Consider the following 22,734-nt stretch of genomic DNA (forward strand, 5'->3'; position numbering starts at 1 on the left):
CCTACGTAATATTTGCGACTTTTTCTCGCTTTCTCATATTTATGCGTTCAAGTTTCATCTACACACAGCAGATATGATCATTTTCCTCAACAAAAACTGTTTCTGATGTTATACTGTACCCGCTGCTAATCCGGACTGGGTTTTACAAGTTGTTTTTTTGTTTGTTTCATATTCTGCACCAGGTTAGCCCATTAGTAGGAGCTCAATAACATGTAAAAAATGCCTGCAAAACATAGGCAAAAGAATATGTGTAAAGGTTTTCTCCGTGAGCTTTTGAATAATAAACATCTTTGTGAAAGTGCACTCCTGTGGAAAAAAACATCATATTCAAGTTCAAAGACTGATATTTATATACAAGTTAAAAATAGCCCTGCGAGAAATTCATAGTTAATTGAAAGTTCATATAATTTGAAAAATAATCGAGAAGTTAAGAAATTAACATAAACTATGCAATTTTTTGACTATTAAAAGAATCTGAATCGAGAATCGTTTGGAAACAGAATCGAAACATGGAATTGAAATCATAACCGTTCAAATTAAAAAACGCCCAACCCCACTAACCTATACTTATAGCTCAAGTGAAGTGTGGTGTCTACGTTATTTGTATAACGGGGTGTATTGTGCAGTTGTGTGGAATGCATGCATGTTTCTTTCACAAACTTAAAAAAATTACTTCATATAAAAACAATAAAAACAAGACCAAGCCTTGTGTTTTATTGGAGGACATGCAATGTTAGCTGGCTGTTGAGCAGTGCACGAGGAGGAAACGCACAGGTTTGGGCAGTACACTTTTTTTTAAGGGATTAAAAAGTAATAAAATAAGCCAGAAATACAATGGCCTTGCCAAAAGAAACAAAATATATACTGTACATTTTATACTCCACAAGACTTCCAGAAAAAGAGGAAGTATTGTAGACAATACAGTACTGTAACAATGGAACTTTTGTTCAAAAAAACAAAAAAGGTATAGGATCGGGACTATCAGCAGATTCTCAAAATCAGGTGACTGACTTGGACGCAAAAATATGCGATCGGGACATCCCGACTTAAACTACTGTAACATACAGTATTTCCAATATTCCATCATCATTCTGTTTATATATTATATATATTATATTATATATTTATATCACCTTTAGGGATCTATACAAATATGCCACACTCGTCACCACACCATTATAGTAGCACTACAGTAGCTCTAACCATATTTATGGCATACTGTATTAATATTAATATTTTTCACTAATAAACAGCACTTGACTTTTGTGCTAACCACCAATCTACAGAAGCAGAATACCTACTTTGAAGGTGGCGGGCCTGTTGTACTCCGTGTGGAAGGTTCCATCTCTGTAATAACACGCAAGGAGTGAAGAGTCATGCTGGTGAAGTTATTAGAGAAGAAATTAAAGCGTTTTATATTGACTCACTTGTAATGCAACAGCTCGGCAGCGCTACTTTTGGAACTTGGGTCCACTTTGACTTTTTTGCAAAGCTTACGGCCCTCGGAGTCTCTGAGGAGGACCACATTAAAAAACATTCACATGCTTGGCAATTAAAAATCACCCATTTGTCTATTAAAATCAGAGACTGAATATTAGGGAGATCCAGGGGCGATTAGCACATAACGCCTCCATTTTTGTTGGTATTTCCTGTTGATATTGCAATGGCAAGCTAAGGAACGCCATGAATGGTTCTGCTCTTAAAAGGAATTTAGTCAATGACCATTGTAATCTCAAATACTGAAAATTTTTAATGTATTGATGCATATTTCTTGATCATTGGGCAAAAATATTTTTATTACTCTGGCGGGAGTTAATAGAAGTCAACTTTTGTAATCAAGTGTCACAGATTCCCTTGCAGGAGTTTGTTTAGGTTCAACCGCTGTTTTAATTGTTTTCTATGGGGGAAAAATGTTTCTATATGGTTTAAACACTGCATTCAACTTTAGAGATTCCATTTGTGTTGAGACCACCATCGATGTTCATTAATTGCACATTTTGAGTTCATTTCTGCGGGGTAATTGTTCGGTCAATACATGTTGAGGAGAAAAAAAAAAAAGACTGCGATACTTTGCACACACTTGTTTTCATCAGCGTCGCTGTGGACAAAAGCGCCTGCTAAATTAGAGACGTGATTGTAATTTATGACGCCCAGATAATGGAGGCAAGCTAACTTCAGGCCAAAATACTTTACGATAAGTAAATGGAAAAACGGTTTGAGAGGACCAAGCCTGCATGGTCATTTGTTATGCGACAGAAACGAAGAGTTGCTGCCTGTAAAAACATAACCCCTATCTGGAAGAGGACAACTTGCTGGAGAAATGACAAATGGATCAGGGATGAGATGCAAATAATCTTAAATCGTAAAGTAGTTTGTACTGTTTCGTAAAAAGTAGGATGCAGCTGATGAACAACCCCCTTAATTTGTTGTATTTTGACATTTTTAATTGAGTCTGTACAATTCTACCAGTGCTGTGTGCTGACAAATCTCTTCACAAAGGTTTGGTCAAGCTCTTAGAATTTTTGTTTTCCAAGAGTCAACAAAATTCAGCAGCATGCTCAGAACCAAAACTGAAATCTTTCTTAATTTAGCCTCATCCATCTGATTAGTATACTGCACATGCAATACACAATAAAAACATAGAAAGGAAAACCAAAAAAGCCCCAAGATTGCAGAACTTTTCATCTTCTTAAGACATTTTTAAGATCTACTTGATATAAATGTCTACTAATTGTATGCTAAATGAAACATCAGGGGCAGAATATTGCTGCAAACCAAAATGACCAATTTCCTGTAGTTTTACAGGTATGGTTTAATGAGACTTTTTATGTAGATGACCAAATTTTATGTTGCCTGGTGACACTGTCTCAAGGGATTGAATTTCCAAAACATTAATGAGCCAAGTTATTAGAGCCATCTTTGATGTCATTAAACTTTGTTGCTACACTCTGCCCACATACTGGAGGGAGCATTTGTTTGTAGCTCATATTAGACAGGTGCAGATGCAGCTCATGAAGTGGCTGGTGGGTTACCTATATTATATGCTGTGCTTCACCATGAAGCAATTAAGCTGTTTATTTTTGCTGTGACATATAAATATGCATCTAACCACCTACACATGCTATTAGCAGAATGTGCGGCTTCTTCCATAACACAACGTGTGGTGACAAACAACAGTGGAGCTCATAACAGAGTCCATATAGTAGTGAGGAGGGTACAGAAGCCTGGATACATTAGGCGCAGATGTATCCATGACACCGATTTGGAGACAGCATCTATATTAATATCTAACAGTGTATCACAAAAGTGAGTACACCCCTCGCATTTAAGTATATCTTTTCATGGGACAACACTGACAAAATGACACTTTGACACAATGAAAAGTAGTCTGTGTCCAGCTTACATAATAGAGTTAATTTATTTTCCCCTCAAAATAACTCAAAATATAGCCATTAATATCTAAACCCCTGGCAACAAAAGTGTGTACACTCCATAAAAAAATTGTACATCCCTAAATGTCCAAATTGAGTACTGCTTGTCATATTCCCTCCAAAATGTCATGTGACTCATTACAGGAGTGCTGTCAGCATTGCTGCAGAGATTAAAGAGGTGCGGGATCAGTCTGTTAGTGCTCAGACCATACACAACACTCTACATCAAATTGGTGTGCATGGCTGTCACCTCAGGAGGAAGCCTCTTCTGAAGACTGTTTTGGAGGGAAAATGACAAGTAGTACTCAATTTTGACATTTAGGGATGTACGTATCTTCTAAGGGGTGTAGTCACTTTTGTTGCCAGGGGTTTAGATATTAATTGCCAGGGGTTTAGATATTAATGGCAATAGTTTGAGTTATTTTGAGAGGATAATAAATTAACTATTATATAAGCTGCACACAGACTACTTTTCATGGTGTCAAAGTGTCATTTTGTCAGTGTTGTCCCACGTAAAGATATACTTAAATATCTGCAGAAATGCGAGGGGTGTACTCACTTTTGTGATACACTGTATATACACACACAAGTCAAATCGGGAGATTCCAAAATATATTTTTCACTCATCCAGTCTTCTCTGATTTCAGCCCTGTGGGGATGTCAACTTGATACACAGGTGACAACACATCAGTGAACTATGAGTCTCACCTGTCAGGGTCTAGAACATGTCAAGCTAAAATTCCATTAATAATAAGAAAAAGCATCCGCCTCCATTTTATACACTATACAGCCATTTCATGTCAGGCGTCAATGTTTTGTTGTGACGAAAAGTCATACTTGAACCAGACAGAGATGAGGTAGACTTGTGATCATCTCATTAGAAAACACAGCATTACTGAGTACAAATTGTCTGATTCTATGAATTACTTCTATCAAAATTGTTTATTTGTTCTTCACCCAGTATTGCCGCTAAAGACATTTTGCACCATTTGAACTGAAAAAGTTGGATTCCTTCTTTCACTATAAGAAAAATTGCATCTCAACTTTTCTGTTCTTTGGTAAACAGCAGTAGAACATAGGTTGGCTTTCAACTTGATACACAGGTGACAACACATCAGTCAACTATGAGTCACACCTGCCAGGGTCTGCAACATGTCCTATATTATATTGGATATTAGAAGTTTTTTTTTTTTCCGGTCAGCAGCCGCTGTAAGTAATATAAAAAGTCATTGTTGTGAAGGTGGGAAACACACCACTAATTTTTAGTGAAAGTCCAACCTGCATCACAGTTTAGCACTACCATTACATTAAATTGTGTGAACTTGCTAACCTGAGTAGGAAGCTGCTTAGGAGAAGTGTCCCCCTGTATGTATTTTCTACTTTGTTAACATTAATTAAACTGTGAGAAATATAGTGAACTCTGCTCAGCTGTAAGAAATGCAGTGAACCAAGGTTTACCCCCTTTTCCCCAGTTTTCATTTTTATTTTGCTTATATAGCCTTAAAGCAGCCCATATGAGCTTTCCTTTTTTTGTTTAGTTTGGCTGTGCTTGTGGACCAAAGCAGGAGTGTTTTTCCTGAAGGAAGGCTCCATTTTTTATTTTTGTTATTCCCTGACTAAAAAGTTTAGACAATTTTGAGTGGAATCAAGACAAATGTTTATTTTTTTTTTTTGCATTCCTAGATACTTGAGAGATGATGAACAAGTTTGTATTTCTTGTGTATGTTAATATAATTTGTGCTCAAATAATGGAATTTAAATTTGCTAATAAAATCAAGACATTTATTCTGGAAGTATTCAAAATGTTTCCTTAATAGTTTTTGAAAATAAATATCTGAATCTAGTGGTGTATCACCTGAACCAATACGCATACACTGCAAAAACCCATATCCTTAAAACTGAATAAATAAATTCCCTTGTTTTCAGTGTAAATTTACTAGAAATAAGAGAAATTATTTGGCAGTGCTTCAAATAAATTATACTCAGATTTCTTGAAATAAGAAAAATTATTAAAGAATTAAATTAAAATAATTATTCTTTTAAGCAAGAAGTTGTATGTTCAATCTTTAAAAAAAACTTTGTCAGCAATGTTATTAATTCAAAAACTAGATATTGTTCAAAACAATATTTCCAAGCAATTTTTTCTTGATTTCGGTGAAAAATGGCCAACTTTTAGATGTATGGGCTTAATAAGAACACATGGGAATATTCACTAAAAGTAAGTGGAAGAATCTGACGCATCAATCTGTTAACTAGGATTTAAAGCTCCAAACAAGATATTATTCAACTAGATTTAAGAAAAATTATCAGACTAAGACGTTATAATGTAATAATAATACATTTATAGAGCGCTTTTACCGGTGCTCAAAGGCGCTTTACAGTTGACTGTAACTGTAAAATTGCAGTGTGAAAGTTAGAATATGTCAATACAGATCGCTTTGGCATCATTTAGCCTATCAATTAATTAGGTTCTTATTGGTGAGAAATGTCGCCCTTACTGCCGTTCACCAATCTGTTTGGTCTTATTGAGAACAAACCTACGCCCTTGCTTGCAATCATCTCATTAAAAAACACATCATTACTGAGTACAAATATTCTGATTCTGTGGATTACCTCTATCAGAATTGTTTATTTGTACATTTTAACTGAAAGAGTTGGCTTCCTCCTTTCACTAGAAGAAAAAATGTTTCTCGACTTTTCTTCTCTTTAGTAAACAGCAGTAGAACATAGGTTGGCTTTCCTAAAAGCGACCGAAAACATCAAGGAGAAGAATGGCTTTTTTCGTTGCTTTTGTGAGACCACAAACTACAATGGGAAAGAGCATTTAATGGTCAAAAAGCAATTAATGTAGTCACAAAAATGCACTGTAACTAATTCAGATGAACGCCTCCTTTTGAAAATTATTTGCTTATTTACATTCACTCCCCGAAGTGTTGTTAATTATTCTATGCATTGTTGTGAGAATGCACATGCATTTCTAACAGTTCTGTTAGTTTTGATAGCGCCAGGTGGTGGTTATCATGACTAACCAGTAAGAGTAGCCGTGACTCTTTGTTTCTATTGTGCACAGTAGCTGTTATAATGAATAACTGCTTTCAGCACACATGACCATTCTTTGGCGCAAGTGTAGCGTCCAGTATGAGATCATTCATCCTACCATTGGATTCCAATAGGCAAATTTCTGGTCATCTGCTCACAGTATGTGACTCTGGACTTTGCGTTGTTGGCACGACTGACTGGTGTTGCACCACCACTCGCAGTCGCCTCTCATTTTCTCTCACTGTCTGTCGGCCATGAGCTCAGACCCCAAGCGACCATTTGGAGCCGCTCCATTTGCGATGGCAGGCACATATGCCAGACGGTGCAGTGTTTGGCAACAGAACTGCATGTGGTACAGTGTTGGACTCGGGTCGTTTAAGCTACCCTAAAGGGTTCAATGTGAGCCAGGCTTTTCTGGAATTGTTGGATAGGGAAGAAAATACCACAACCTTCAACATGGAGTCAACATGACTGACTTTAAGAGAAAAAGCAGCGAGCATTTCAGAGGGACTCAAAGATAAGTCGCTTCCTTCCAGGCACTTTTCCGCTTGATGATACACTCTTTGTTTTTCTGCTCTGACTGCGTTTGACGGTTTGACAGTCGGTTGGGGGTGGGGGCATAAAGCAAAATCAAGAAAAGGCGAAGAGAACAACATGTCAAAGTCGGATGAAGACGGGAAAATACAAAACAATTTTTCGATGGCTGCTCAGGAGTGTCTTACATGTGTTTAATGTAAACAAGCGTTGGCTGGAAAGACAGCTGACATCTACCTCAAAGGGGAAACAAAGAAGAAAAGAAGTAGGACCACGACAACTGATTGCTCGATTTTGCAGCCAGAACGTGTTTCAGTGGAAGAAAGCTCAATTAGAGAAATTCCTCTAGTTTATTCTTTGCAAGAGGGAGATTGTACGGCGCAAACTAAGCTAGCTTCTCAGTGTTTTATTCATAAAAAATGATCAATGGATGCAGTGATAATTCAGATTTAAGGCTGTCAAATTCTGAGCTAAGAACAGTCAAAACAAAACTGAGGAAAATATGGCAATTTATAGTTATTTTTAAGACTTATGAATACTGGCTTTAAGGAGGAAAAAAAGAACAGTTCTGTCCTGTAATTATTAAAAGAGACTTTTGCATTTTGTCACAAATTAAAATGGATTTGTGTTTGTTTTATTACCTTATCCAAATACAGTTTAAAAGCCAATTAGAGTCCATTATGGACAATGGTCTTTACAGCTTTTACAGTGCGGTACACCTGATGTTAAAAGTTTTGAGACACATGTTCATGTTAGCAATGGACACTAACAGTTGTGCTGGACAAGCACCGCTAACTGCAACCCATGAGTTAATTCATGAAAAAAACCTTAAAGCTGTTAGAACAGTAGGAGGGTTATTGATCTGTTTCCGTGTTGTAAATGGTCATATGCCAAAGTTAATATCTGGTCAATGTAAAAGCAGTCCGTTTTTGGAGCAACTGTCTCATCTATCACAATCAATGGCGCACAATGAGTTAGTATGTCCGCATTTTAATAAATCCAAGGCAGGGGTCCTCAAACTTTTCCCTTCTCTGATGAGGGGCCGGCCGGGGTCACTTTGTAACAGAAAAAGTGTGACGATTGCAGGAGTGCCTAAATGTAAAAATGTATTGTTTTTCAGAAAGCCACAATCAAATAACCCTTTCTGGATTCTTCACGGAACAAAAGTACATACAATAAAAATAATAATATAATATAATAATAATAAATAATAATAACACTGTTAATTAAATAGATAACCACATAACCCTCTCTGGGTTCTTCACAGGAAAATGCCAAGAAATAAATAACACTATTAAAAAAAAAAAAAAAAATCCTCTCTGGTATTGTTCAGGGGGCCAGACCAGATGTGGAGGTGTGCCGCATCCGGCCCGCGGGCCGTAGTTTGGGGACCCCCTGATCCAAGGGAAAAACTTTTGAGGTCATGGTCTAGTTTCACAATTAATCCACCACTGACAATGACAGCTTTTGTAGCTAGGACCAGGGACTGGTTATTCAAATTTTATTCCATATAATGGTGAGGGCAAACCAAAAAGTGCAAACAAGTCCCTGAACAAGACATCATGATTGTATTTTTGATGTGGAGTCAAACATGTCACCAAAATGCAGTCAAACAGTAAGTGAAATAGATCAATGTATTTTGCACACCTCTCTGTTGTGACTAGCCTACACAGTACTCATATCTCAGATTTTTGCTCACTGAAAAGAATAAAGAAATCTTTCCAGTTACTCGTATCTGAAGGCCCCGCTATTCTATTCTATTCTATTCTAGGAAATTTAAAGCACTGAATTAGAGTGAATTAAATGAGAACTGGATGCTTGGATCCAGCCAAGAAAGAGTAGAAACCGGTTAAACTACATACTATAAGGTGCCCAATCACTCACTGTCTCGTCTCAAAGAAGTTACAAAACAAGACCTTCATCTTCAAAGCCGAGAGTTGTGAAGGGAAACCACTTTCATGCTCGACAAACCTGCCCCTATACGAAGCGTCCTCTGAGGTTTGTCCTGCCTGACAGCAAAGAGACAAACTCTGGCAGGAAGCTGCAGATGTTCCCGCTAAGTTGTCAGGTGCAAGGCAATCAAGTCATTTGTAAAACGGCTGTCATCGTGTGCCTGCAGGACTGGTGGGGGATATAAAAAAAGTGGAGATGAATGGCGGTGGAGGAGGCATTCTGATGGAGCAAAGTGCCCCGCCCTTCAAATGGCTGTCAATGACATCTTAGTGGTAATATCGGAGCCAAGAGGGAGCAATTTGGTGTTTTCTTAGGGCTTTTCCAGCATATCAAATTTGAAGGTGGTCGTCTTCATCTCAAAAAACTCTGACATCATGAAAATTGTTATTTGAAGTCGGGGGCCATTTTAAAACCGCAACTGCGGTTTAAGTGTTGAAGAGGAAACGAATGAAGGGTGTTTTTTTCCTTCGGCAAAAGTGTCAAGCGATTTATGGACCACATGCACCGATATCAATGGATAGACATAAAAAATATATACTTGCACCACATTTAGCAGGAAACTAATATCTATTGTAGTCCAAAACTCAAAATTCCTTGTAAGAAATCACATCTGATTTTTTAGAAACATTGTTTTAAATTTTGATGAAATTATATTGTATATTAAATCTAAATTATAAAATTATAATATAGGATAACATTAGTAACGGTCATTGAAGAAAATTTATTTCAGAAATGTGTATCATCCAGAATTCAAAATAAACAAAAAAATGTTTAACGGGAGATGATAAAAACTGAATGCTAAAAATTACAATTTGCTTTATTATGTTGTATAAGAGAGCACTGCACTGCATTTTACTGAATGAAAAAAATGAGTAAATGAGAATGTTTTACCAAATCAAAACAAGACTATGTATAATGTTTTGCCTCAAACTGTGAAAGGACTAAAACAATGTTAGACTATTATTTAACAGGACCATATTTAAACAGGTACAATTGACTTTTCTGTTTAACAGTGCACTTATTCAGCTATTGGGCAAATGGCTTAGGTGATTTGTTTTTATTATATAGCCCTTAACCACAACAAATGTCTCAAAAGGATTCACAGGCCCACAGTTTGAAAACAGCGTACTGCATGAATGCTATTTTTAGACCATGACGTCGCCATCTTAACACAGAAGTGGGACATTATAGACACGCCCTCGCATACAAACCATTTTATTTCTGCTGGTTTTCTCCGGTAATCTTTAAAAAAAAGAACATGCCGATCAAACACTGCTGCTATGGAACCTGTAGAAATGACTCTAGACATTACAACATATGAAGGATGTTTTCTTTATACGTTTCCTGAAACCAAAAACTCCAAGGAAAAAATGAAAAGAATGGATCAACTTGCGCGTACGTCCAAGACCAGTTTAACACCAGCAAGGTAAAGCCATTCACATTTGATACGCAGTAAACATTTTGTTGGGGGCCATGGTCATTCGGAGGACGAAGAGGTAAGCCATTTTGATATTTTTACTTATTTTGTAGCGTGGCGTTTTGCTGTGCTGCTTCTGTCTGACAATGAATGATCTGAAAAAAATTAAAATGGTACCTGACTGCCACTGTTACCTTTTCTGTCATAAAAAAAACAACTTTAGTAAGGGTTGAAGTGTAAATAAATTATAGAATTAAGATATGTTAATGAAAAACCTGAAAAAAAACCCTGCAATATCATTACATACCCACAGTTGACCCAGGCGATGGTGCCTTGGCCCTTGACCGTCTGAGCCACATCAGAGAGCAGCTTCAGGTGGGCGTCACTAGATGTAGCTGTGGGCGAGACAGGAAGAAGAAGCCTCTGAGGACATGCTCCCATTCCATAAGAGGAAGCTTCGAGTTACCGAGGGACTTCCATCGTCAAGTAGAAAGAGTATTGAGCTTGAGTTGAGGGGTTTAGGCTCTCCTGTCTTTCACTGGCTGGAGTTATGTTACATCAGCTTTCATCCATCATACAATGGCGAGGACCAGACGGAAGACAGACACGATTGTACACTAACAGAGAATTCTTCAGAAGTGGAGATCATCTTACTAGAATGTGAGTGGCAACGTCAAACTACAGACTAAAACAGTGTAAAATAAATAAAATTCTATTACTGTAAATAAGTTAATGTTGCTCGATACCTGGCTAGGTAATAGCATGGCATGCTAAACCTCTAGCCTATCTGGCCTATCCATTGAACTAGTTGATATTGATATGAAAGATCCACACATTATTGTCTCCTGGATAAAGGAAAGCTTTTAGGCCAAGGCCGATATATTTCCTAAATTTCTCTCAAGACTTTCATAGTTTGACTTCATACCTGTCTTGGTGTACAGCACAAGAACGTTTGTCCTAGTCCTGAGAAGTTTCTTCAAGTCTTTGTGGTCGCTCACCTTCTCTATGAGGGGAGACACTTTCACTGCATCCAATATCGATATGAGCCATACCTGGTGAAGTGAAACACAAAGATAAAGGACTAAAAAACTGTGTACCATACCAAGGAAAAATGTCCACAGGGAATGATGATGATCTGGCCGCTTTTCTCAAATCAATACATATCCAGTTACTGGGCTCAGTGATAAATAACGATATTAGCGTGGTTATGATTTGTAGTGCGTGGGGAGAGCTAAGTCAGCAGGATGAAAGCTTCTCATCTCTGCAACATCAAACCCGACCCGGTCGAGGTGATTTTTTTCTTCCTTCCACTGCGTCTTAGTGTAAAAGCTTCTCAAGCTTTCATGTTTTCCATCAGCAATGTAATAAATACTGAACGGCGTTTGAATGTCGGAATTCACATTTAGAAATGGTGCTCAATGCTGAGAAAGTATGATGACAAACTGAAATGATTGTTACTTTCGCCACAGATCAGTTTCACATTATGCTGTATTGTATTCACGCTCTTGAAACTCACATGAGATTTTTCAGTTACCGGTACATATTCCCAAATGTTGCTGCATTTGTGCAGACATTGTTAATATGTGATTGCGTATCGGTCTCTGAGTTGGGCAGTCAAAGGGTCCTGCATTTGACTTCAGGCAATTCGTTGAAAATTTTAGGTGTCCATAGAAAAAAGAATATTATTGCAGCTATCTCTCAGTTTGTATAGACTGGTTAAGAACAGTTTGTATAGACTGGTTAAAAACTGCAGTGTTACTAATAGCTGTGGGATTATTTTCATAGAATCAAAAATTGCATCTATTCCCCATCGGTGTCCAGTCACGCTAGGTACGGATTAGGGCTGCAACTAACGATTATTTTCATGATCAATTAATTGGTCGATTAATTAAACGCTTAATCAGATAAAACCCCCTTTTTTGCAGTCACCTTCGTAATTTAACTTGTTGTTTCATGCCTGTTTTGCATAACAATAAACACAAAATGAATTGGCTACTCCCTTTAAAAATATTTTATTATAGTTTTTTGACTTACAGTGCATCACAAAAGTTGAGTACCACTCTCGCATTTCTGCAGATATTTAAGTATATCTTTTCATGGGACAACACTGACAAAATGACACTTACACTCAATGAAAAGTAGTCTGTGTGTAGCTTATGGAATAGAGTTATTTCATTTTCCCCTCAAAATAACTCAAAATATAGCCATTAATATCTAAAACCCTGGCAACAAAAGTGAGTACCCCACATGGGAACTACGTACATCCCAAAATGTCCAAATTGAGTACTGCTTGTCATTTTCCCTCCAAAATGTCATGTGACCCATTACAGGAGTGCTGTCAGCATTGAAGAGGTGGAGGGGGGGTCATTCCCACCACCATGCTTGACTGTAGCCATGACACACTTATCTTTGTACTCCCCACCCTGTCGCCGCCACACATGCTTGAGACCCTCAGAACCAAACAAATTAATCGCCGTCTCATCAGACCATAGGACATGGTTCCAGTAACCCATATGCTTTATTGACATGTCTTCAGCAAACTGTTTGCAGGCTTTCTTGTGTACCATCTTTAGAAGAGGCTTCCTCCTGGGGTGACAGCCATGCACACCAATTTGATGTAGTGTACGGCGTATGGTCTGAGCACTAACAGGCTGACCCCACACCTTTACAATCTATGTAGCCATGCTGACACCACTCCTATTTTTTTTTTTTTTTTAATGGTAAATGGACAGTACTTATATAAAACAACATGGAGGACCGTGTCATTTCAGCCGTGTACGTGTGATCAGCACATACTTTTTGATACCTCTTGGCATGAGTTCCGAGACATAGATTAAAAAAAGCAGCAGTATGGGAAGTTGTTGTTGCTCAGAAAACAGATAATTTTGAAATACCCTCCAAATTCATAGCCAATCAGAAACGAGCGATGACACACAGCCAGAGGGCTATGTGCTCCGCCATCACTTGCTGCTACAGTTGCATCGCGCCCCGTGTGTTGGCTTTCAGCTGAATGGCGATGACTTTCGTATGACTTTCTCCATTGCACATCGCCTTCCATGTGTTTTGCCTGTTAGTACGTGTTCCAGCAAATTCTTGAACATACGCAAGTCTTGAATTTTACCAACAGTTAACATGAGATAAACTTAAAATTTTAAACACAGTGCTAAGGGAATGGTAGGTTTGGATAAGCACTCCGCCAAGTTTAAAGTCCCATGTATGTAAGAAATGTGGATATTATTTGAGTAACTGAATACTGGATTAAAAGTTTTGGCATTTGCAGACTGTAAAAATGCATACACTTCTGTTGTTACTTTAAATATAATTGACTTGAATTTTTGGGGCTTTGGAGGGCTCTTGTGTTGTTATATATTAACAAACATGACAAATATACAAATGCAAGTCGTCTATAATTTGATTAATCCCGTTGAAGTATATTCTATGTTAAAAATACAATTCATAATTAAATGATCATATACTTGTTGATGCAACAAAGCATTGCATCACAACCTTTCAAAAATAAACAGTGCAATATCTAATCTAATCCTACCTAATCGCAATCCCAAAGACTCGAACCGATATAAGTTGCTCCACTTTACAATCAAACTGTATCACACACCGTGTTTCAAGATACATATCGAATCATCTTTATTTGAGAGATACACATAACTAGTGTATTTCAGTCTTCCTGAAGACACAAAAAGACTTCAATAAAGCAACACTAACACTAAGTCGCAGGTGGACAAAAGCGGTAGTGTTTTGCCTAAAGGACCAGCGCACAGTGTCATAAAATCCTCATCTCCCGGTCACCTGCAATTGGATTGGACGACATTTCTTTTTCCAGCTGCTATGTGAAGGATGAATATTGATGATGTAATGAATCTTGTTGTGGCTAAACAATATCATATGAATGAGGAAAGGGGGAAGTGACGTATGCCGTAAAGCAGTCAGTACATTTGTAGTTTTGTGTGTGTGTGTGTGTGGCAGGGCTCCTGCCACCCTCCTCAAAGGTAATTGGTGGCAGTGAAAGCGATACGGACCCCCTCAGGCCATAACAGAGGTGTCCTTCAACTAGAATTCAGTCGACATATCACAAATGTTATGAAAATATTTTGTTAAAGTTTGAAAAGTTCCCTCGTGTTGCTTTAAGGGCATCTTTTATTTGCCTCTGACTCCAAACAAGTCTCGCCGGAAAATGGCAGCAAATAGCCAATATGGGAACGGCAGCACGCAGAGACAATTTAATCAAAGATGAGAAGCACAGGAGGTAAAGGTAAGTGTGTGCTCTAATTTGCTGGGTCGCTATTTATGCATGCTGGCAAGTACTTTAGATGGCAAATGGCGAGGATCGGAAGTGATGAGCATTTTTCACCTGCAGCTGTCGTGCTCATTTTCCCTTTTCAACGACTAACTGCGCTGCTTGTTGATTTACGGCATATTCAGAGGCGCTTATTGACAACATCAACAGGAAGAAGCACTGCTTACTTTGTGAACCTTGTTGTTCACTCTGGAAATAAGTTAAAAAAAAAAAAAAAAAAAAGTGTTCTTATTGCTACAGTCGCTTGTTATTGGTTTTTGTTGTCTTTTCTCTTTCTCGTCCCCTTTCAAATTAAGTGTTATTACTTTTAGTACTTTCTCCTCTCTGTCGGTCCAATTCACAACTCAATATTAATAGATGGTATTGCTTATGTTTTCTCTTTTTGCGTTTTGTCCATGCACAAACTACATGCTATGAGTCGTTTTGCTATAGCGTTTGATAATGATGTAGTGGAATGCAATTTTCAAATCCCAGCCTAAAAACTGCTTTGTTTTGTTCATGTATATTTATAGACTTTGTCTAGATCGGATCATTGCTTAAGAAGTGCGGTCTACATGTCACAGATTTGTTTGTATTTATGTTGTGTGATTTATGAATTGCCCACTTTCGTTCATGACGCAAAATAAATCTGACATTGTTCATTGTAATACAAGATAAATTTATCGCCTTTGTAACAGAGATGGGCAGAAGTATTTCTGGTTTGCATGGCTGACAGTCAGGGCAAATGGAAAATATAGAACAAACTAGGTCAGAAAAGCAAGCCTACAGGTGGGAAGATTATGGCAAAACTGCTCACTTGCCGAGTGGCACCATGCAAAAGTTGAAAGTGCGACAAACAAATGAGACACATTTAAACAACTCGCCTTCAAACAAGTGTGAATTTTTTAGTGACAAACCCATGGTAGACTGGTTCCATTCTAAAGAGTTCACCAGTACTCATTTAGGTTACTCAACTTGGAACAAAAATAAAACTTGAGCACTCTAAATGCTAAAGGTGGGAATCTTGGGGCACCTAATGATTCAATTACGATTCAGAGGCTACAATTCAATTATAAATCGATTATTGATGCGCCCCCCCTCCCTATTATCTGCTTTTAACATGTCGTACATTAGTTAGAAAAATTGTAAAAAAAATCAGGCTTAAATAAAATACTATTTCAGTATCAAGTTACCAGTTCAAAATAGTAAATAAAATACGTAACTTAAAACATTTTCTGTATCAGTAGCTTTAAACTACATTCAATTAATTTAATTTTGTGAATCAACCGTTAAAGTTGTTAAAATTGCTGCCACGATTCCATAATTTCCCCTTCTGTCTACTTTCGATGTGTGAAAGTTTTAAAACTGTTTCATCATTTAAAAGATAGATTCAAGTCAAGATTTTGCTGATTTAGGAGTATTTTAGATGAAAAGTTAATGAGGTTCACTCGGAAAGTTCGCTACGACAGCCTTATAGGAGAAGTCTACTGCTTAAAGATGGCGGCTGTTTACTAATGCCAGCGAGTCTGTCATTTCTCATCTAGTTTTCTATATGTACATGTGCTGCTAACACCGTTGAGTCTGTCATTTCGCATCTAGTCCTTTATACATGTTATATCTACCGTAGCATTATGTGGGCGTAGTTTGTGGCGGCTGTCAGCCGCAATCAGGTATTATTGTTTTATTTTATCTAGAGGCATGAGATGAGCCAGAGCCGTGAGTTGAGCATTGTCATTACCCATGTAATGACAAGCATGATGTTTACTCTTGGTCCATTCCTCATTGCGTCGCAAGGACCGCGCTGACTGTGTTTTAGTTCCGCTTCACTTGGCATATGTCAATAATCGGAATTTGGATGTATGTGAATCGTTCTCGAATCTTCCACGGCCGAATGGCGAATAATCTAAGAATCGGAAATTTCGCACTTCTCTACTAAACACTGTGGGCGTGAATGCGTATTTGTCTCCTGGTGCCCTGTGATTGGCTGGCAACCACTTCAAGGTGTACCCTGCCTACTACCCATACTTAGCTGGGATAGGCTCCAGCACCCCCGTGAGGATAAGCAGCTCGAAAAATGAATGAATAAATGTTAGATCTCTACTTTCTACTGTTGTTACAGTGCCATTCCCAATAAATCCCAACTCTAAGTAAAACATGAGCAGTATGCAATAAGGCATATCTGTAAATCTGAGGGCATTAGAGGACACGCGATCAAACACCCAGAGGCAGCATCAGCGTGTCTTATTTAGCCTGGTAAGATGTGAAATTGAGTGCTTTTCAAGCTTAAGGCTTACTTTGTATTTCTATCAAAACATCAAGCTTGAGTGGCATCCACTGGATCATCAACTTGATAGTTGCCTTTGATGTTTGCATAAACGACTTTCAAGTAAACACTCATAAAACCCTCGACTAGACTTAACCGCGGAGTTGGGCTGTACAAGAGACATGAGAGGAATGGGTTTGTGTATTGTGTTGGTCTTACATCGGCAACACACTGCCGTACATTGTTATCAAACCGTCAGGCAGGTCGATACAGTATGTGTAAACACAAACATTTGCGTGATGATTGAGTAAGGCGAGCTCTTTACAAACTGCAGCAGCATGACAAGCAGCAGTTGGCCATGATGAAGCAAATTATCAATCAACCCAACATCAGAAATACTGTTGAAAAAGGTGGCTTCTCCATTTTTGAAATCTTCATTGTGCATGTTAATTTACTAAAACATTATTGTAAACCTCTTGAGAGGTTAATCTTTGAAAGACACCAAGACAAATTGACCTGAAAATTGCCACTTCAAACCAAAATAGTTTTACAGTTCGATTTTCTGGTACTTTTTAGATGGTCTACTCATAATACATATGAGTACCTAATTCTGTATTGCTCAAAGAATTTGGCTTTGGTGGCTGAATTTTCAAAACATTCATGAGCCGAAATATCAGAGATTGGTGTTTAATAGGCGGCACGGTGACCTAGTGGTTAGAACATCCACCTTACAGTTCTGCGGTCCTGTATGGAGTTAGCATAACACCCTGCATGGGTGTTCTCCGGGTCCTCCAGTTTCCTCATAAATCCCCAAAACATGCTTGGTAGGCTGATTGTACACTTCAAATTAGCCTTAGGTGCAAGTGTGTGTGTGACTGGTTGTTTGTTTCCTTGTGCCCTGTGATCGGTTGACAAGTGATTCAGGGTGTACCTTGCTTACTGCCCATAGTTGGCTGGGATAGGCTCCAGCACCCCTCATGACCCTTGTGAGGATAAGCGGCTTGGAAGATGAATGAACGAATGGTGTTTAATGGCAAATAGTCTTAACTTTAACACTCTGCTCTACCTGCACGGAAGAAAGCAACAGATATACTGTATAACACCTCACAATTTAACTTTGTCCATCTGTCTATTAGACATGCTTCAAATCTGATAGCAATCAGACAAAATCTCAAGAGTAGTTGGACACCTGACAATATCCAATATTAGAGATCGACCAATATGGTTTTTTCAGGACCGATACTGATTATTTGTAGTTAGAGAGACCAATGACAGATTTTTGGAGCCGATATTCATTTGCAGTAAATATGTAAAAATTGGCGTACAAAAATTGAATAATGCAAACATTGAACTTTATTGAAATGCCTATAGCATGTTTATTGAATCATACAAATAGAAAATAATGGCTCCAGAAGTGCCTTAATTTCCTAGACTCAGAGACATTTCTAACAAAGTTGAAAAAAAGGTTAAAAAATAGCTCTCTGAATTTTTTGCACATAAAAGCAAGCCCTGATATCCTCGTCTTAGTATCCTTGAGCAACAAAATCCCACGTTGTTCCTGGTGCTGCGTCACCAGTCGGTAGATGAGGATAAAGTTAGAAGCACTTTGAGGGCCTTAAAAAGATGGAGCGGCGCAATACAAGTGTAACTCCATTCACCATTACCATTTAACCAATCAGAGGACAGGATGGAGACAGCAAGCAGGAGAGAATAACCCAGTTTTAGAGGGATTCTTTCATATCGGCCGGTCGGATTTAATTAAAGGCAGATACCGATATATGTCAAATTTCCAAATAACAGTGCCGATAATCAGTCTACCTCTATCCAATATATCCAAAAACAGCTGCTTCTGTGCAAAATGGTAGAGTTCCTGTGTCTTCTTGGGCATTGATTAATTTCATTTTGCAAAGTGAAAATGGCTTCGAGGAATGTTTTTTTTCATAAAATCAATGGAGAAAAAAAATGGAAATTTCCAAATTTGCCTGAAGATCTCTGCTTGAAAGGCAAAATGGTTGATTTCGTCTGTCATTTAAAGCATAGGTTCTTGAGACATTTTTGTAGATCTGCTGGTGCAACAGGCCAACAAAATTTCATTTTGCTTTGGGTAACAATATTTGGAACAAACTGAAATGACCAAAGAAATGGCTGCTGGGAAAAAAAACAACTTCCTTTGTCTTCCCAAAACATTGTTTTAAAGCTATGTTTCTTCCTACTCCTTTTCCAATATGAACCCTACTGTATAATGTTGTTAGTTGAATTTCGACATTCACTAAAAGTGGCTTCATGGGCTGAATTTTCAACACGATGACAAAACCCTAAGCATCCTTAGTGACGCATGCATCTTGCAGGTAAAGGCTATGAGGCGTGGGACGATAGCGCAAGCAGGCAGCAGGTGTTGAAACTCTGCCCCGCAGCATCATCTCGTCTTCCATCTGTTGTGACAAATGTGCTTAATCAAAGGCAGACGCTCGGTTGAGGAAACAGTACATCAGAATAAATCACAGAGGATTTTGATAAGAGCCTGCCGCCTTCTCTGAATAATGAGTATTGGTAGTCTGCTTCTGCTATACCTTCACTTGACGTTGGATTTCTTATGCGTAAAGCTGCAGGAGTCCTTCACACTGGAAAAACAAAAAATCTGCCGAAAACAAATCTGTAGGGATTGTTGTTTTTATATCTTGTTAACTAGATGCAATGTCAAGATTAAAAAAAATCTGAGATAAGTACTAAAAGAACAAAGTCTCATTAGAAAATAAGAAAATAATTCATACTTTCTAATAGGGGTGTAACGGTACACCAAAATCTTGGTTCGGTACGTACCTCGGTTTTGAGGTCACGGTTCGGTTCATTTTCGGTACAGTAAGAAAACAAAATGCAAAATATAAATGTGCTAGTTGTTTATTACACACTTTTGTGCTTTCAACAATAGGAACATTAGTCTATACAAAGCTAGAATTCTGCTCAATAATAGAAAATACAATATTCTGAAATGTAGATATTTTGAAAAACAAAATAAAAAATAACTTTGGCTAAGACTTTTTCTTTAAAATAAATATCTGATGTGCAAAGTTGAACAGTTGCAACACTGAAGTGAAGAGTTGTTCCATCTATATTCTTTTTTGAGTTCCCCACCCAGAGGGCCAACCATCTTCCATGTTAACATATAACCGTTACCCACGCTGCTCACTGCACTTCTACTGTATGTGGTGCGACAGCCCTGGCCGTTTAATTGTTATCTTTTTTGAGACTGTCAGTCATCTGATCGTCGCGTCCGCCAGCTGGCTGCCTCCCCTCCCAACGTGGCGTACTCTGATTGACGCCGGACAGGCTGACGACGTCACCGCCGCTGACGGGCCACCCGAACTAGCCGCTGTCTGACATGTATCCATTATGCAGCGCTTTGTTTACATTTGCGGCAATAACGACACTTGGTTGACAGCAGCTAATCCGATACACGGTAATACGGCTCTGGGTAATACTATTAGGCCGTTGTTTGAGCATGCATACCCGCGTGTGTGTTGTATTGTGCCTGAGTCTTTTTAACCAAATAAAGGCAGCGTTAACAAAAGTCATCTGACCGCTCGTCATTTTACAGTCAACACTCCGAGTTCGCAACTACGCATTTGACAGCATACGTGCCGCGTACCTCCTTGCTCGCTGTTTGCTCGCTATTCATTCACCTGTGCATTTGATCGCTATTTTGTTACACTCCCGCTTTTTCAGTGAGGTCTTTTGTGTTCATTCGTTATTGGATCGTTTTTGTTCACCACTGTAAATAAGATCACCGCAGCAGTAGAGGTAAACTGCCGTTTTCGTTCAACCCGTTTTGTTTAGTGTAGAAGCCAGGTTAGTGCCAGTGGCTGTATTGTTTTTTCTTTTTTACGATCAGGGTTTACTTAGCGGGTGGGGTTCAAGCGTAGTTTCATTTTGTTTGTTGTTTTGGCCTGGGCTTACGCTGAAGCCAGCTTCTTTCGCATTTTGTATATTTTGTTCATTGCGAGTTCGACTTGTGTGATTAAATTTGTGTCCACTTGCAACTCGTGTGCGTGTCTCGTTTTATGTTACACCCTTAGCAGCCGTCCGTGGGACGTAACAGTGGGATTATGGGAAGCATGAGCGGGCATTCCGCGCTTGCGTTAAATGCGTCAAATATTTTAACGTGATTAATTCAAAAAAAATTAATTACAGCCCGTTACCTCGCTAAATTTGACAGCATTTTCACATTTCGTCAGACACTCGTTCGGTGCGGCCCCGCACCGAACCGAGGACCCCGAATCGAAACGGTTCAATACAAATACATGTACCGTTACACCCTTACTTTCTAATAAAAAAAACTTTTCCAAGAAAAGTCAAAACAGCTTTGAGAATATATTGCATTTTGAGAATATACAGGACATGACAAAGTCTTGTTTGACTTTTTTTTTTTTTACTTAAAAAAAAAAGACTCTTTAAAAATATCCTAAACTAAGTTAAAAAACAAAAAGCTTGAAAAAGACTATTGCTCCAATTTTCTAATTATATTTTTAACTATTCTTAACTGTGACATTTTCCATTGGCAAAAAAAGTAAACTCTATTTTTATAGACCCTACCCACCGACGTCACAAAACCACGTGCTCGCTGTATGGTTCCGCCCACTTGTCCGTCATTTTGTCTCTGTATTAGCATTGGTTTCAATTGATCGAGGAATTTAAAATGCATTTCATGGAAGACCCGGTGCTTTCTGATGCCATAAACTCACTGGATGTGTTGCATAAAAGGCGTTATGTGGAAAAGCTTCGTTCTATACAGTCGCCAGATCCATATTTGATGCCCAAATCGATGTTTTTCGACCCACTGTCTTCGCCCTGTCTGCCTGACATCTGCTACACTGATATTTACAATTATCTTGTCCGCACAAAATCAGCCTATTCTCACGAAAATTTGAAAAACTTCAAGAGCTTGGAGGCTTATAAATACTTCGTTGCTGGTTGGGTGAAACAGGTCCTCGTCCACGAAAATTCGGCAGGAATCTATCTTGTGCTTGGAAAGGTGAGTTACGAAATTTTCAATTCAAAATCTTTTGTTATTGCTAACATCCACTGTCAAGTCTAATGTATTTCATGTCGTTTGTCAATGGAGTTAAGGCTTTTAAGGTTTATATGGTTTAGCGATAGCACTCTCACTACATACATACGTGTATGTTGTCGGCGATTAGCCTAGCAATGATCTTAATTGTGGTTATTTGTCAGCCCAAAACCCTCTAAGTATATCTTAAATGCATCTTACCGGATATAAAATGACTACTACATAGTCTGTGGTGATTTTTTGGTGCCCAGTTTTCACGTCGAATTGCAGCCGTCCATTTCGCTCTCCTCTTTGGATCCCTCGGAATACGGTAAAACTTCAAGTCTATCCTTCCATCTTCTCTGTTAGTGCAACCAACAGCCACACACGCCTTCACCATTTTGATTATTAATGTTAAGGAGCAGAAAAACACGCCGTAAATAGGAGGAATGTACGTAGCCGTAACAGGTTAACACTATGTTTTGACGGACAATTGGGCGGTACCATTCAGGAGAGCGGAGTTGTGACGTCACGTGGGTAGGGTCTATACTAGGACTTAAATATTGTTATTTATGACCATTAGTCCCTTAAAAAGTGAAAAATCATCCCCTCAAAAACATGGCTTTCAGTAAGATTGACTTTTTCAGAAATAAAATACATCTTCAAACTCTCAATATCACAAGCTTTTTATAGTCAAATATGACTCATATAATTATCACTTTTTCTCCACTAGTCTCAACTCTTTATGTTATGACCTTC

At 38.3% G+C, this 22,734-nt stretch overlaps 1 protein-coding gene across 1 annotated transcript in view; it reads right to left on the bottom strand.

Annotated features, from left to right (window-relative positions):
- pdia5 (protein disulfide isomerase family A, member 5) overlaps nt 1-22,734 on the bottom strand; it is an 89,815-nt gene that overhangs the window by 44,997 nt on the left and 22,084 nt on the right. The window contains exons 3-6 of the mRNA XM_057852119.1: nt 11,300-11,426; nt 10,682-10,769; nt 1,428-1,511; nt 1,302-1,347 (exon numbers count right to left, since the gene is read on the bottom strand). Of these exons, the coding sequence (XP_057708102.1) occupies nt 1,302-1,347; nt 1,428-1,511; nt 10,682-10,769; nt 11,300-11,426 (345 nt within the window). The remainder of the gene's footprint in view (nt 1-1,301; nt 1,348-1,427; nt 1,512-10,681; nt 10,770-11,299; nt 11,427-22,734) is intronic.

The sequence above is a fragment of the Corythoichthys intestinalis genome, chromosome 12, assembly GCF_030265065.1.
Source record: "Corythoichthys intestinalis isolate RoL2023-P3 chromosome 12, ASM3026506v1, whole genome shotgun sequence".
In the NCBI taxonomy this organism is placed as follows: Eukaryota; Metazoa; Chordata; class Actinopteri; order Syngnathiformes; family Syngnathidae; genus Corythoichthys; species Corythoichthys intestinalis.